Here is a 16,033-nt window from a genome sequence, read left to right on the forward strand (position 1 = left end):
CACCCTCCAGAGGGCACATTTTCTGTCAACAGTCCTGTGACCTGACCCCCCTGCTTTTTCCCGCCTCCACGTCTCCTTCCTTAGTTCCCCCTTCATTCCAAACGCAGAAAACTGACTGCGAACCGCTGTCCTGGGAAGCGTTTTTCTTAGTCTGTTGCAATCTTGCTCCCAGGCATATGCTCTGTTTGGCTCAAACTCGAATCAGCTCATTAAAATTTCGTCCAGGTTTGGACGTTCTAGGTCGACAAGTTCCTAGTAAGGCTTGAGGCTGATTCCCCTGCCTGGGCTCAGTCCCATCCTCTGCGTTAGCTCAGGAACAAACTGCCAAAGAGACGCAGGAGCTAATTTGAAGAGGCTCCCAATGGGCCAAGCGGAACAACTTGAAAATGAGTAAGAGCGGTAACTGCCAGGGACTGAAACAAAACAATTACGTGTAAGTCCACAAGGGACTCTTGATGCCACAAACAAAAGCAGCCAAACAAAACCCCTCCAGTCAATTATTATTTGAAAACCGTAAGTAAAGGGATGAGGTTAGTCTTCCTTTCCCGCACCTCAGGGCAGAAGCGTTCCACGTAACAAACGAAGGCGTGAGGAACACCATGCTGTGTAGCCCCGGGCAGAGGGATCTCGGCGGCTGCCCACATCCCCCCAAAGAGACGACCAGATGCAAAGAGCACAGCCTATGAAGTAGTCTTGCAAAAAAAAAATAAAGCAAACACAAACACAAAATGCCAACATGGCATCGAGCCTTTATAACTAACTGCCAATTTATAAAAAATAGAGGGGCAAAGAAGCATGTCCAGTTGCCCCACTGGTCCCCAGACCCTGACTTCAGGCGGCGTTCCAGCCCGGCTGGCGCGGCTCCGTGCACTGAGCACCGGCCTGCGACCCAAAGGGAGCATTCCAGGACCGACAGCCGAGTTTCTCCAACAACAACAAACTCGCAAGGAAAGAGACTGATTCGGGGCAGGGGCTATGGATCCAGAGACTCGGGGGACCTGTGAACCCATGGCAACGGAAGGCTCTTATTTGGATCTGGATACAAACAACAAATGACAAAAACCCAACAAACAGAACCCAGAAAATAAGCAGGATCTTGGTGGAGTACGAGTGAACAGTGACTGGGTGCTTATGAGAGAGGAAGGGCTGTTAGTTGTTTTGATGGGATAATGGATGCTACTGTGGCTATTTTTTTGGTTAACAAGCACAGTGGAATATTTTTAGACCAAATGGCGTGGTGTCTTGAGGTTTACCAGGGGTATCCCTCGTGGGCCGCATGCAGCCCAGGATGGCTCCGAATGTGGTCCAACACAGAATTGTAAATTTACTTAAAACATTATGAGATTTTTTTTTTTCCTGGTGATTATGTGTTGCAGTGTATTTATTTAATGTGTGGCCCAGAGATGCCAAAAGGCTGGACACTCTTGCTAGCATGAAAGAGAAAGGGTACGGTGCAGAGGAAACAAAATCAGCCTTTTGGATAGCTATTGAAGTACAAGGCTGAATAAAATGGGTTAACTCTCTATTTTCTATACTTTTGTGTGACAGAATGTGGGTTGCTCTGTAGAGCAGTGCCTACAGGCACCTGCAGAATTCAGGCACTAGATGGCGCCAGCAGTGGGCTTGGAAAGAGCTGGAACTATTTTCAAAATAGAGCCACGTGACGTTCTGATGACCTACTGTGAGATGGGAGAGCATTCTCATTATTGTTAGTTGGAGTTTTAAAAAAATTATGCATGCATTCTATTTTATAGGATTTCCATCTCATATAAAATTTAAAGATAAGCTTACTTTTTAAACAGGAAAAAAATAGATTTAGTTTTGAAAACAATTCCTGCGGAACCTGCAGAAAGGCTCCCTGGCGCGTCAGTGCCCGGGTGGCTGGGAGCACCCATGCGGCCGGGCCCAGGCCGCTCAGGAGGAGGACGAGAGCCTCGCCGAGCTCCGTGGTCGGCAGTGCTGGTCTCCCGGGGGAAGCCCCCGGCTGTCTGCACCACGTCAGCAAGCGGCGTGGGGGCCCTGGCCACGGACCCCACGAGCATACAACGGCGCTGGCTGTGTTTAGGAAGCCGCGCATGTTTTTTGCTGCTGCAAAATGAAAATGCCATTCAATCCTTAGCCCGACGGAATGTGATACGCTGGGGGTCAGGGGTCGATGCTTAGATTTCAGGTAGGACAAGCCCTTCCCGGAGGACGGGGCGGGCAGGGACCGCCCTCACGTATCCGCTGGCGGAGTGGGCTTGCTCACTAACGGGGCAGGAGGGTCAACGGTCCTCTTCCAGGGCTTTCACACCAGCGCGTCTGCTGCCAGCGAGGGGCGGGGTGCTCCCGGGGTGGCCTCAAGCCTCCTGCTGTGTGGGGGGCGTGGCGCCGCTGCAGCCTGTGGCCCTGCGGCTGACATCGAGGGGTGTCAGCCCGAGGGTGACCAGGGCAGCGGGGTGACTCTCACCCGGACGAGGTCGCCGTTGGCAACTGCTCTCCCTGTCCCTGCCCCTGGGGACCAGAGCGTGGCGGGGGGGCGGCGCAGCGCAAGCCTTACACCCCGAGAGCTCCTGCACACTGGGGTCCCAGGTTCTATAATGACACCCCTGCGCCCCAGCTGGTATCCCTCCAGGGTGGCCGGTGACACTCACACCAGCATCCTGTCCCTGAGGCCTCTGACCATGTGGACCGACTGCGTGCCCGACACTGTGCTCGGCCTTCACGCGATCCCCCGGTTCCCCAGAAGGAAACTGAGGCTGGAAGAGATGAACCCGCCGGCTTTGGAGCCAGGAGAGTGGGGGTTCAAGTCTGTCCTCCCTCAGCGTGTTGGTATAGGGTGGCCAGCAAAAAGCCTTTCGAACTTGTGACGGGGGACAGAGTGCACAGCTTGGAGCTGGGACACGGTGACTCAGTAACACGCTGCAGTGACCACCCCCCCCCCACGCTGGCCCGGCGCATGGCCACCGCCATGACGACCGCGACCCCAGCCCTTCTAAGTCCAGGCCGCAGGCCAGGCCCCGTGACTTCGGAGGGCACCCTGAGGCTGGCTGGACGAGGGCCCAGGGATGTCCTCCTCCAGGCCCGGGTCGCGTGGTCGGCACCGTCAACTCTCGCTGGCTAACTCTGAGGGCCGCCAGGGACCGGAGTCAAAGGCCGCAGCGGCGACCCACGACAGGACTGCGGGCGAGCGGCCGAGGGCGCACGCACCGCGGACGAGCCCGGTCCTTACCACTTCACGCCTGTCCACCTCGAACCAGCGGGAGATGCCGGGCAGGCTCTGCACCAAGAACAGCGACGTCCTCTCCACCCAGAGGCTCTGCGAGACACAAAACAGGTTAGGTCCCCGAGCTGCCCTTCCTTCTCGTTGCTGCGCTACGACTAACAGCTGCAACTCGCTCTCCTCAGGGCTCATTGCTGCCCGCTTGTCTCTGGTGGTCCCCGCAGCACGCGGGGAACGTGAGCCCCGGGCACTCACGGAGCCACCTCAGCAGGACGACGTGATGCCTCAGCGTCTGGGAGCAGCGCCACTGCGTGCCGCCTGCCACGCTCTTCTTTGTGGAAGAAACGCTCTCTTACGTCAAGAGCAACCTTATAAATGTAAACAGGGCTGTCGTGTCCTTTTCTTTGCTATTTCTCTGAGGTTCTAACTTAACCTCTCTTTATCCCTCAGGGTCCAGCTGTGTGTGTCTGGGAGGGGTGGCTGTGTCAGGGTGTGTCACAGCCTAAAGGGGAAAAGGGACTCTCCCCTCTGCTCGGGAATCCCGCCGGGCTGGGCCTGCTGTACAAAAAGACGCTCAGACCCAAAGAGGCCACGCTGGCCCCCGAACTGCCGACTCCTCCCAGCTCTGCCCGGGGAGAGTGGTCCCTGGGCTGCTCTGGGCTGCTGTCCTGGGGCGGGTCGAGGTTGCAGACCTGGCTCCCTCAGGCCAGGCCCGGTAGCCCCAGGACACGTGGGACCACGGTGGCCTTCGGTGAGAACTGATGTACCCAGGCCTCCTTCTTCTTATTTAACCACAGGCCATTCCTGGGAGGATAATAAACTGTGTAACATTCCCAAAATAGTGCCATTTCTTCACAAAAAAAAAAAAAAAAGAAAAGAAAAGAAAAAGAAAGAAAGAAAGAAGGCAGGCCTTCCGTGAGCCAGCCGAGTGCTGGAATGAGCAGGGCAGGGTCCCATGACGGGAGCTGGCTGTGCCAGCGGTGACAGGGAGTCGGCCGACACGCGTGGCTCAGGGCACTGAGAGGAAAAGGAGGCGGCAGGCACAGGCGGAGGGCCTCCTCAAAGGAGGTGACAGCCAGGAGTCTGCCAGGCGGGGGGAGGGGAGGGGCAGCAGGCTAGGAGACAGGCTGGGAAGAGGCACGGGAGACCCGCAGGGAGGGGTGGGGGCGGGGGGAGGGCGTGGGGGGGGGTGCTGCGGGGAGGAAAATGTAAGCATCCAAAAAAACCCAGAAAGTAATTACAGGTCTCTTCAGTAACACCCCAGGTTCCTTTCTCCATCGGCCTCCCAGCCTTGATTTTTAACTCGCAGACTCCCCCGGCCCCGAGGGCTGGCCTTTGCCTGGTGCCATCGGACACTGCAAGACCCGCCCAGCCACCCTTTCCTGTCGCTTGGCTGTGATGACTCCCGGGTTCTTGCTCAGAGCACGGGGAACGCACGCTTGGGCAGGGGTGACTCAACGAGAGACAATCACTCTGAGAGTGTGAGGTTACAGCTCAAGCACAGACTCTCCCGGACGGAAGAAGTTAGGCCAGAGAGCCCACGGGGATAAATCGGTGTTGCGTTCTTTGTTTAGAGGGGAGGAAACAGACCTGGGGACCTGTCTGGTCTTACCACGCCCCTGTTGTCAAGACTATGAAAGAGCAGATGATAATTTATCTCGGCAACAACCTTGCCCCTTGACCCCCAGCGAGGCTGTGAGGGGTCACGGCCCTTCCTGGCCGAGCGAGCTCTGAATTTGCAGGCATGTTGGAACTTTGAGAACAGAGAACGCAACACATGCCAAGGGCCTGTGGGCTGCTGTTCGTCTGGGCCCTCTCAGAAATCCTAATTCCACGCTGTTCTGACAAGAAAAAGCAGCAGGAGGCAGCATGGGGTTTCCCTCCTGCACGAGCAGTCCGCCCGCTGTGCCGTGCCCAGAGGCCTCTCGGTTAAGCCCCCTTTACTTGTCGCCCTGGACTGCGCCTGAGAAGAGACGTCCTGAGCCTCCCGCAGTTGGCTCACTGCGAACGAGTACGAGGACCGAGCTCAACCAGGAGGCCTCAGAGACTGAGGCCCAGGGGCAGGAGGGCTGTTGCAGGAAGCTGTCAGGACTCTCTCTCAGACGCACTGAGCTGGGATTCCTGGCCGGGGAACCAGAAATCATCTCGGTTAGAAAGCACCCCGTGTCGCTCCGGTGCCCAGTAGAGCTTGACAGCCACCAGACTCAGTGACCTCTGGCCCCTCCGGCTCTCTCGCCTGACTTTATTCGGAGTCAACAGGCACCAAAGGCCTGAGTCCAGGGAGCTCCCAGACCAGAAGGAGAACAGGGCGGAGGTACCTTGAACTCGTTCTCTTTGTCTTTGGTGCCTCTGTGAAATGGCCGGTCATAGCGGAACTTCCAGATGTGATTCACTCGGTAGAAGCTTTTGATGTTGTCCGGAACGCCCTCTCTCTGCAGCACCTCCTGGCTCTCCGGGATCGGGGTCACGGCATAGATCTGCAGGTCTGGGAGGGAGGGGTCAAGGAGGAAACCGCACCAAGTCTGGCTGGAGCTGAGCTGTGTGTGGCAGAGAGAAGGGGCTGGGTAACAACCTGGCCCTCAGTCCTCTCTGGCTCGAATGAAGTAACTCAACACATTCCCCAGAAAGTGCCTAGGACTCCATTCGGACCCTTCACTTCTCCAATGACAGCTCTGAATTAGTTTTAGGGAGGTGATTCTAAAAACCTATCAGTTTAAAATTTCTCTGACCCATGAATTTATCACTGATGTTCTGAGGAGAGGGGGGTGGGTGGGAATGGTTTGGATCATAGGTACTCAGGGTTGGATGAATTCTAACCCCTGTATCTTCAGTCGTTGTAGGAGATGTGTTTGTCCTTGGTCCGTGCATGGCCCTTTTCTCATTCATTTGTTTAATAACGTATCAGCACCCATGCGACCACGACCAAGGAGCTAAGCCAGCCTGGCGGGGGACTCGCCTTTACCTGCGCGAGGCTCCATGCTGCAGCCTTCCCGTGTCTGCGCTCCCCACCCTGCCCAATCTTGTACCGGGAAGCAGAGGTTTAGTTGCAGCTGATACTTTAAAAATTACAGATAGTATAACTGTGTTAACCTCCTCTTCTCATTCAGAGGCTAGCAAAGTAGTTTTCTCCATGTACAACAATTACTTGCTTCTGTTGTGTTTTAAGCTCTACTTTGAAATGGTATCCATAATAATCAGGGGGACTTTCGGGTGTTCTTTAAGATCCACCGTTTCAGGAAGAGACGGAGGGATTCAGAAACTCATGGTGGGGTGAACTCCCTCTGTCTCTAACGCCTTTGTAATTTCAGTTGAATTGTTCCTTTTTGGACCACAAACATGGGAGGGTCAATTATAGAGCAATCATACAAGGCTGTCCAGGAGGCTGTGGCCAAGAGCCCCCGAAGACACCGGGGGACCTCTTTTTCTTCCTCTTTCCAGAATAAAAATATCAAGGGTTAACAGGGTGAATGATACGATCCAGTAAACGTAAGGCTATGATTTCCCTGAATTAAAGCCATTTCCATAGGGTATGTCAGAAGAAAATTATTCTAAGGGAAATCTCTAGAGAGCTTTCGAAGCAGAACTAAAGACACAGAAAAGTTTTAATTAAAAGGGAAAAAATTAAATGGAATCTTCGAGAGATTTCTTTTCAACTGACATCATGATCGTAAATAGAACACGTGAGCTGAGAAGGAGCAGAGCTCAAATAAGCTGAGGGGAAAGAGGGAGAAAGAGAGCCTGGCACCCGCCGGGCCCCCGGCCGGAGGAGCCGGCCGGGACGCGCCCCGCCCGGCGGGCCAGGCGCCTGCGGGGGCGCCGGGGGCGGATACACTGGGCCTCGGCCTGGGAGATGGTCTCGTCGGGCTGGTTGGCGTGCTGCATGGCGATGGCGTGCGGGAACTCGGTCAGCATCCGCTGCTGGAAGGCCTCCAGCCGCTCGTAGTCGTGGCCCCGGCACACGAACTCCTTGTTCTGCGGGCGAGGAAAGAACCAGCAGGCTGGACGGACACACAGAATGGAAACCAGCCCACGGATACGGAAGACAGACTGAGGGCTGTCGGGGGGGGGGGGGGGGGTACGAGGGGACCACGAGGGAGCTGGGTGAGTAAAGTGCAGAAATGAAGCAAAAATGAATAAAACCCTCACAGGCACGGACACCATTCTGGTGGTGATCAAAGGGGAAGAGGGGTGGGGGGGCAGGAGAGGGCGAAGGGGGACAAGTGGTGAGGGACGGAGACTTGACTCGGGGTGGCGAACACGCAATGCAGATGTGTTCTAGACTTATACACCTGAACCTACATACTTTTATTAACCCATGACACCCCCCAAAATTCGATAAAGGTAACCACCACCAGGACTCTGTAACCGAGCACACTGACTACGGAGAGAAACCCAAGGCTCCGGCGCCGGCAGTGAGCGGCCCGTGGCGCCCAACCGTCGGACCCTCGGGAAACCGCGCCGGAGCGGCAGAAATGCGGGGCAAAGGCCGCGGAGGCGTGGCTCTCGGGGGCTTCCGCTAACACCCGGCGCAGGGCTCACGCACGCTCCCCGGCTCCCCCCGCCCCACGAAGACGCCGAGAGGATCCTGGCTTCTCAGGACGAAGGAGTCGTGCCCCCACCCCACGCTCACCAGCGCGGGGGTTAAAGATCAGTTTTACACACCAGGCTCAAGCTTCTGGGGAGACGCTCACAATGCGGAGGGGAAGAAAGGGGCACCCTCTCTAAAGGCGCATCTCCCGGCACCCTCTCTGGGCAGGCGCAGAGCTCAGCGTGCCCGCTTCCTGCGGCAGATCCTTCCGCCGAAGGTCAGGCTGAGCCTGGCCGAATTCTCGCTCCCAGTGGCGCCGCTCAGGTTTAGGTTGCCCAGGGGCTTGCTAAATGCTGGACATCTTTTTGCTGTTTCCTGCTTTGTGTTACAATTGCCATGTCTCCTGTGGGCCAGGGCTGTCTAGCACCCGGTAAGAATGGGGAAGGTCGTGCGTGAGGCAGACTAGACAGCTGGGAGGATGGGCAGGTTTAGATAGGAGGGCACCCTGAGAGCTGAATGATAACGCCCTTATCACTGCTGAGCACAGTCCCCGACCGGGCACTCGGCCCAGATCTCATTTAACCCAAGAAAGGAAACGCGTACGTAGGGGGGAATCTAAATAACTCTGGGCGAGCGCAGAGAAGCGACTCTCCCTCCTGCCCTTGCTCTCAGTCACTCTCCCCAGAGAAGTCATCCTTCAGCGACCGCACACACAGGTAACACAGTGCCAGGGAAGACCCCATTTTCCACGAGAGCGAAAAACAAAAAAACACACACAAACAAAAAACTCATCCTACCGTGCATCAATTTATCTGAGCTTTAAAAGTTATCTTGATATGGATCAAACAATGAGAGGAAAATTTAATGTTGATAGTTGTCTTGAAATGGAGTTAACAGACCGGAATCTAGCCCTGTGATTCCAAAGGGTGCAGTGCCCTTTACAACCAATAGAGGGCGACCCTTCTCTTCCATTTTGAAAGAAAGGACATTTATATCCAGAAAAGCTGTTCTTAAAAGTCTGATGATGTAGAGAGATTGGTTCATTCTAATGGTCTTTTTTAACAAAATTTTTTTATTCAATGCTAAATTCCCTTTAAAATTATGGCTCTTCAACGACTTGATGGCTTTTTTTTTAACTTTGTGCTTTTAATGAACATTAATTGCATAGACGAGGTAGATGTCTAGGATACCTTACTGAACACTTGCTAGCTTAACTTAGAACTTGATCAGAGCAAATTATGACTTCTGAGCCCCTTCTTCCACACAGATGTTAAAGATCATATTGTATGGCTGCTTTGGTATACAGACAAACCTGCATATATCAACAGTAACTGATGTATAACACAATAGAATATGTAACAACTCTTTAAACCTCAAAGTCCACTTCTTCTGATTTTTTAAAAGAAATTAAAACAGATGTGTGGGCCATCTAAAGACACTACGGTCTCTAACCACTACCTACCGTGCATAAGGGACCGGTGAGCCCTGAGTATAACATGGAAGAAAACGTCATCTTTTACTGTGCCTGACCCGGAGCCCACAGGAAGCGGGTCTGCTGTAGCAGGGTCACGCGTGAACCCTCCGAGGGGTCTCCTCCAGGGCCTCGGGCCCCGTGCCGCCCTTCGCTCTCGAGTGCCCGCCCCCTCGCGGGCCGGGTCCGGCCCGGTGCGCTGTGCGGGGGCTGCTGACGACAGCCCAGGCCCGCAGGCCAACCCGCTCTCAAAGCCCCGTCCTCCCCATCCAGCAGTCGGCCGTCGTTTCTGATCCAGAATCCGGCTCTCCCCCATCCTGAGGCCGGCCCGTCTTCAGGGTTAGCTTTGTGACCTTCCCAGCGCTGCCCCTCAACCCAGCAAGGGGTTTTACCTGCGTCCGTGTGGCACCTAAATACACAGTCACTGCAGTCAGTGAAAGACAGGGCCAGTCTGTCATCTGATGTGTAGTCCATGTGCTAGTAAAATGAATCTGTGGCTGTGGTGTTTGGGTATTTTAGAATATGTATAATATACACTTGCCTGAACCAGAAAGAAAAAAAGAAAACATTTGGTTCAGCGACATTCAGCATTCAGCTCTGTGAGCTCCTGGGCACTAAGGCCTTTCCCTGGGGGAGGCTGACGATTGTTCACTGAGTGAGTGGTCACTCAATTAAGCCAACTTTCTCCTCCCCTCTCCTTCAAGCGCCCTGACCTGCGTCCACTCCTCCGTGCTGACAGGCAGAGCGAGACTTGGGGGCGCACAGATACCACAATATTTGTAGTGTACGTTGAGATCTAAAGTGTCATGACATCACTCAATTTAAAAAATCATCCCAGGCGTGTCTCCTTAGTTGCTTGGGGAGGTACAGTTCCTCTCCCAACCAAAGTTTTTATAGAAGAAAGATGCTACATATTGAAGTGTTTAGCAAGCATCGAGCATACAAGGCACTACCTGGCATAGCGTGAAAAGCGGAAAGCACAGAGTGAAGTGTTTTATTATCCAGTAGGTACCTTGGAGCATCTGGAAACTTTTGTAGAGTTTATACCAGCACTAAGTGGGTATAAATAAATGTCACCCCCTGCTGCGTGACATTTACCTTGTCACAAAGTCACCAAGTGGCCACACAATGCTCTTCCCCTGGTTCTGGAGGCAGGTCTCCACGCGATGTGAAATCGCCACACTGTCAAAGGTGCGGAGGCCGCCACCCACGCCCGGCCCGCCCTTTGGTCGGGCACTAACTCAGAAGACGGCAGAATGAACTGAAGAGTGAACGTCAGTCACGCGAGGGAAACGACTCTAATTACCCAGGGCCGCTCGCCCACACAGCCAACTTCAAAACTTAGGAAGCAAAAGCAAAAGAGTGTTGGTTTTCTTGGGAAGTTACTCAGAACAAGGCCTTCTAGATGAGTGTGGGGCGTGCAAACTAAACAGAAGAACATCTCATGCCGTTCTCAAGTCTGAAAGGATCAAAGGCCACGAACATCTACGCTGTTTGGACTGGGGTATCTATCCTGGAAGTGTGAAAGCAAATTAAATAGCATGCTACTTACTCTTAAGAAAAACGGAAATTTTTTCCCATAAAATCCAACCCTGAAGAACTCCGGTTCGAGCCGTTGCTGGTCCATAATTTTGTCGTACAAAGAGGCCTCCATCATCTGCAAAGGACGGGAGACAGTCTGTTCAGGTCTCACTCTCAGCTAAGAACTGATAGGAGAGGGTGTTTTGTCTCAAGAAAGAGAATCTCGTTCGAGCTCTTAGGCTGCTTGCGGACCCTGGCTTGAAAGGGTCAAGTGTATTGTTACGTGTTCTTGCCGGAGGAAAGGATTCCCATGCACACTGTCTATGGGGGAAATATTTTCCTCCCAATGAGATACACATCAGCATGAACTGTGAGAGGCCAGCTTTTCTGCAGAGTTCTCACGCCAGGTGCACTCACCTGTGGGTCTGCTTGTCCTCGGACCGGGTCATTCAGGGCACTGGGCAGGCGCACACTGGCTCGGGACGGACAGGGACAAACTGACCGCCCCAACCGGAGGCAGCCCCCAGCGCCGAGCACTGTCTGGGCAGGACCTCGGCAGCCTGTCTTTGACGATGGTGACCTTTAAATCACCTGAAGCTTACGGCTCCCTCTGCTGGCATTATTGTCCCCAAGGGTTCCAGACAAAGACTCCTACTGTACCTGAAATCTCCTCCTGCCCCTACCCCAGGCACCGCACCTGGAAGAGCGGTTGGCCTGAGGCGCGATGCTTTAGGTTTATAAAAACCTTAGTGTCAATGGCACCCATGGGCTTTCCCCGGGAAGCACTGTCGTCCCCATGCCAAGAGAAACGAGTCGGTTTCATGGGAAACTGCAGGGTCTGTCAGAGCCAGCGCGATGGGCGGGGGTTTAAACAGGGTGGGATCTGGCTGGTTTCCATGTTGGGAGAGACATCAGTGCCCCGCTGACGTGAAATACTACACGAGTGAACCAGGTCAGCTCCCGCCGGCTGAGTGAGTTACCGCGGCTGAGGCCGGGGGCGAGGCGGGCGGCATTACACGGGGTGTTACAGGGTTAGGGTATCACCTCTTCAACCGCGACCGCGGACTTACAAGGCAGCAGCATCTCCTCTGTCCTTTGTAGGTAAAATAAATGCTGATATCTATACATTTCCAGTATAGATATCAGCGTTTACATGATCCTATCTGAGAAACCCGGAAGAACCTAAGGACGATGAGATGACACATGCTCACGACTCTAAAGAGCAAGGGCTCGGGGCCGGAGGGACTGGGCTGAGCCGCAGAGAAGGGGAGAAGGAAACTTCGCATCCCAGACGCAGGGCATTAACCTGGAGCTCTTTGGGTGGGCCCCGGTTCAGGTTTAGCCAATGCAAACGCATTTCTGAAGCTAAAGAGAGGCGGCAGCTGTAGAATTCATCCCCCAGACATTTAAAGACCGGTCAGCTAGCCGTTTCTGCTATCTTGCTGCACAGACTATGGGAGTAAGAATGACATATTGTTACACAGGTTTGCGTCCCAGCGGGAAGCTCTTCCAATGGTAGGGATTTTCCTCAATAAACTAAAAGCATTAACCCAGGTTTCAGTTGTGTATTTCTGATGTGATATTTAGCCTAGACCAGCAATTTTCAACCTGTGCGCTGCAAGAATGTTTAAAACATGCAATGCCTGACCATTTAGTCAGGGGCACTGACCTTGCTTCCCAAAGATTGTCAAAAAAAAAAAAAAAAAAAAAGACAGCAGCCGACACAACAATAGCCATCCACTGTGAATGAATCAAAATTACATCTATTTTTTTGGTCAGGTCATCAAAAACTTTTTGGTGAGCTGCCAAATTTTAGCAAAGAGTTCATGTATGCCAGTCGATGAGAAGGTTGAAAACCACCAACCCAGATGAAGGGCTCGCTTTTTGAATCCTCATCGAACGCACCACGCAGCGCGCTTTGTTACTTCTGGGTGCACGGGCTGAGCAGGCTCCGAGGAGCCTCCTCTTCAGAGAGCTTCCGGCAGGGCCCGCCCAGAGGCCGCGGGCCCACTCCCCACGGGATGCCCCCTGCCCAGGAGGCTGGCACGACAGTCCGCGGCCTTACCCGCATCTTGCTCAGGTTCCTGTAGTCGTAGAAGCTCTCGTACTGCTCCGCAATCTTCCGGCAGAGGATGATGCCGTTCTCCCAGCACTGCGGGCCCGGGAACAAGAGTTAGCGGTCGCACCACGGTCCACGCTCCCGCCCAGAGGTCGGACAGGGCGGCTGTCCACTCACACACGAGCCTCCCTTCCTCATCCCCACGACCTGCCCCGAAGGGGCTCCCTGCCGCGTTAAGCATGAAGACGGCATGCAATCAACGCGGACGTTACTGAAAGTCTTCAGGAAGCTGGGAATGATGATCTGCCCCCACACAGGGCGCAGAAACAACCCTCTCTGGCTTCATTTCAGTCGTCGTCTCGAATAAACAGGCATCTGTGCTGAGTGGGAACTGCCTGCCGTTGCCCCTACGGCCCGATTGTCCGCCCCAGCTGCCTGGGCCCTGCTGGGCTCCACTGCGCCTGCGGGTTGCGAGGGGCTCGCCCAGCTGCCTCTGAGGAGAAGCGCACCATGTCTTCCATGCAGCCCACGTGTCAGCACATGTCTGGGGAGGGCCGGTCAGTGCGTGAGCCTTGTGGGCCACACAGCCGGAGTCGCAACGACTCAGCGGGGGCGTGGAAGCAGCCACAGGCGAGAACGGGCTGCGCTGTGCCCCAGGCCAACTGCCATCTACAGGCACGGAATGTGAGTTTCCTATCACTTCCACACGTCAGATATTCCTCGTCTGATTTCTCTCCACCATTTAAAAATGTGAAAGCCAGTCTTAGGCTGTGGGCCGCTCGGAAGCAGGCGGTGGGCTGTCGGGTCCCTGGGTCGTAGTTTGTGGCCCCTGACTTGGCACAGAGCCCTGGGGGTGGCCGACGTGGGGGCACACGGGGACACTTCCTCACTCCTAATGGGACCAGGGTGGCTAAACAGGAAAGCAGGAGGGGAAAGAAGCCACCCCGCATCAGTTTTTTTTGGTGTACCAACTAGGTCCTGGTTCTATTTTAATTTTCTTTTTAATGTTATTCATTGGGATGATACATTTTCCTCTAAGACATGGGTCATCCAAACGCCCAACTGTTCAAATCAAATCAACAACTGTGATCAGACTTGCTTTTCTCCAAAGGCCAGGGCAGGGGGGTGGGGGTGGCAGGGGAGGTGGGGAGCCGAACTGCACAGCAAGGTCCGAGGGTTTGCTGCACCCGCCGCGCGGGTTCTTCAAACGCACGCCTGTCGGCCCCTCCCCTCGCAGAGCGGACCGGGTGGCACCCACGCCAGTTTGGGGAGGCGAGCGAGAGCCGAGAATAAAACGCCCGCATGCCAACACCTCTCGGTTGGGGCCTCTCAAGGTGGGGCCCTGGGCTGGCCTCACTAGAACCTGCCAGCGTCCTCGCGAGAGCCGCAGGGTCCCCACCCGCCCCACGTGGGCCTCCTGGATCGCAGTGTCCAGGGTGGGGCTGGGGAATCTGCGTTTTGACAGACACTGGGGTGTTCTTGATGCATGTCAACGTCTGAAGGCCCCGCGGGGCGGGGGCTCCGCGGCGCTCACCTTGCCCCTGTCGAAGTTCTGGATGATGGCCAGGTGCAGCTGCTCCTTGCGCTGCCACTCGGTCTGCATGGGGTAGCTGAGGAACTCGCGCAGCGGCCGGTCCGACCACTCCAGCAGCTCGTCGTACAGCAGGAGGGTGTACGCGGCCTCTGCAAGTCAAGGGGGGGCCTCGGTCTGCACGGGCCCACACGGCCACCCCTGCGGCGGGGCCGCTTCGCGACAACCAAGAGCCAACTGTGTTCTGCACTTCACGAAGCTGAAGCCGGACGCCCAAATTTTCGCGACAGCACGTGAACGAGTGATGACCTCCCGGGAGGACGGGGCCTCAGGGGTTTGCATCTATCTGATCGTCTGGCTCCCTGCACTCATTCATTCATTCATTCAGTCTCTCTCCTTCCTTCCTTCCTTTCTTTTTTCTGTGCTACTGTCCTCATAAAAATGCTGAAGGACGTGTGTGGCAGAGAGACACGCCTTTGTCTGCCAAGGAGGTTCACCGGTGGGCGCCCTGAGGCACGACTACCGGCACCTTCCAAAGGGCGCACGTAGGAAACCGGAAGTGGTAGCTAAACTCTCCTGGAGAGTCAGAGGCTGAAAGACTGGGAAGTGGCATTGGGGGGAGTCAGGGGACAGGCAGGGTATAGGAGGGGCAGAGGGGCCAGAGAGCAGCGGAGGGCAGAAGAGAAAGAAAAATACTCTAGGAATAAACGAGGAGTTAGGAAGCACAGACATGCTCAGTGAGGAGCGTGCGTGCGTGTGAGAACAAATTGTTGTGGGCTGTGTGACGGGACACCCTGGTGGCCCCACCCATCTTCAGTGATGGCCGCTGGAGTTGTCGCCTCCCTGCTGTGACCGGGATTTCTTGGAGAGACAGGTAAAGGGGCGGCTTTCCATACACACACGTGGCAATGGCCACCATACGCTTAAGCCGATCGGCAGACGGGTGGCGTACTTAGCGCGTGCCATTCCACAGGCTTCCTCTGCCCCTGAGCGTAAGTACAGCCAAGCAGGTCAAGAAAAGGAACCAGAACTCACTGTCATTGATGAAGAACTGTAACCATTTCCCCTCCAACACTGTGACAGCCAACTCACACACTAAACTGAACACGAGGGACAGACCCGGTGTCACTAACCCATCTGACTTCTGCCCCAGCCGCCTCTCCCTCGCAGCCCCCCACACAGACTCAGGCCTTTCTCCTCTTTAATTGCCCAAGGCGAGCTCCGTCGCCAGCCTTCACAGCCCCCGCCGCCCGCCCACTGTTACCAGGATGGCCTTCTTTCAGGGCAAGTATCGGTTTTGCCCCAGATTAAAACTAGCCCGGGAAGCTCGGCAGCTCACAGAACGAATCCGGCTTCCTAACGGGACGGAGAAGGGTGGCTACAGCCTGGCCCCCACCGACCGCCCCGCTCCCGCTCCCCATGGTCCCTCCACAGAGGACAGGTAAGAGGGAGGCACTGCTGCCTCTTCTAAGAAGCTGCCAGCCCCCGAGTGGAGCCCCTGGCCTGTCAGCAGCTCTGTGGACAAAGCCGATGGAGGCAGCTGGGAACACAGAGCTGCTCCACAGGGACAAGGGTGCCTTCTGTCGCACGGGCACTGGCCGACCTTGTCCTCCAGGCGGACAGAGTCTACTGAAGGGCGCTGGCTGACCGGTGGACGCAGAGCAGGGCGAACGCCCACCACGTGGGGGTGGCCCGGAAGATGCCGCGGCCGGGGCAGGGCC

The 16,033-nt window shown here is 55.3% G+C and overlaps 1 protein-coding gene across 1 annotated transcript in view; it reads right to left on the reverse strand.

Annotated features, from left to right (window-relative positions):
* Positions 1–16,033, reverse strand: part of DOCK4 (dedicator of cytokinesis 4) — a 323,634-nt gene that overhangs the window by 17,301 nt on the left and 290,300 nt on the right. The window contains exons 37-42 of the mRNA XM_054571366.1: positions 14,316–14,464; positions 12,788–12,874; positions 10,754–10,858; positions 7,033–7,174; positions 5,521–5,687; positions 3,212–3,298 (exon numbers count right to left, since the gene is read on the reverse strand). Of these exons, the coding sequence (XP_054427341.1) occupies positions 3,212–3,298; positions 5,521–5,687; positions 7,033–7,174; positions 10,754–10,858; positions 12,788–12,874; positions 14,316–14,464 (737 nt within the window). The remainder of the gene's footprint in view (positions 1–3,211; positions 3,299–5,520; positions 5,688–7,032; positions 7,175–10,753; positions 10,859–12,787; positions 12,875–14,315; positions 14,465–16,033) is intronic.

The sequence above is a fragment of the Pteronotus mesoamericanus genome, unplaced genomic scaffold, assembly GCF_021234165.1.
Source record: "Pteronotus mesoamericanus isolate MK-2021 breed Mesoamerican mustached bat unplaced genomic scaffold, CSHL_Meso_final contig_220, whole genome shotgun sequence".
NCBI lineage: Eukaryota > Metazoa > Chordata > Mammalia > Chiroptera > Mormoopidae > Pteronotus > Pteronotus mesoamericanus.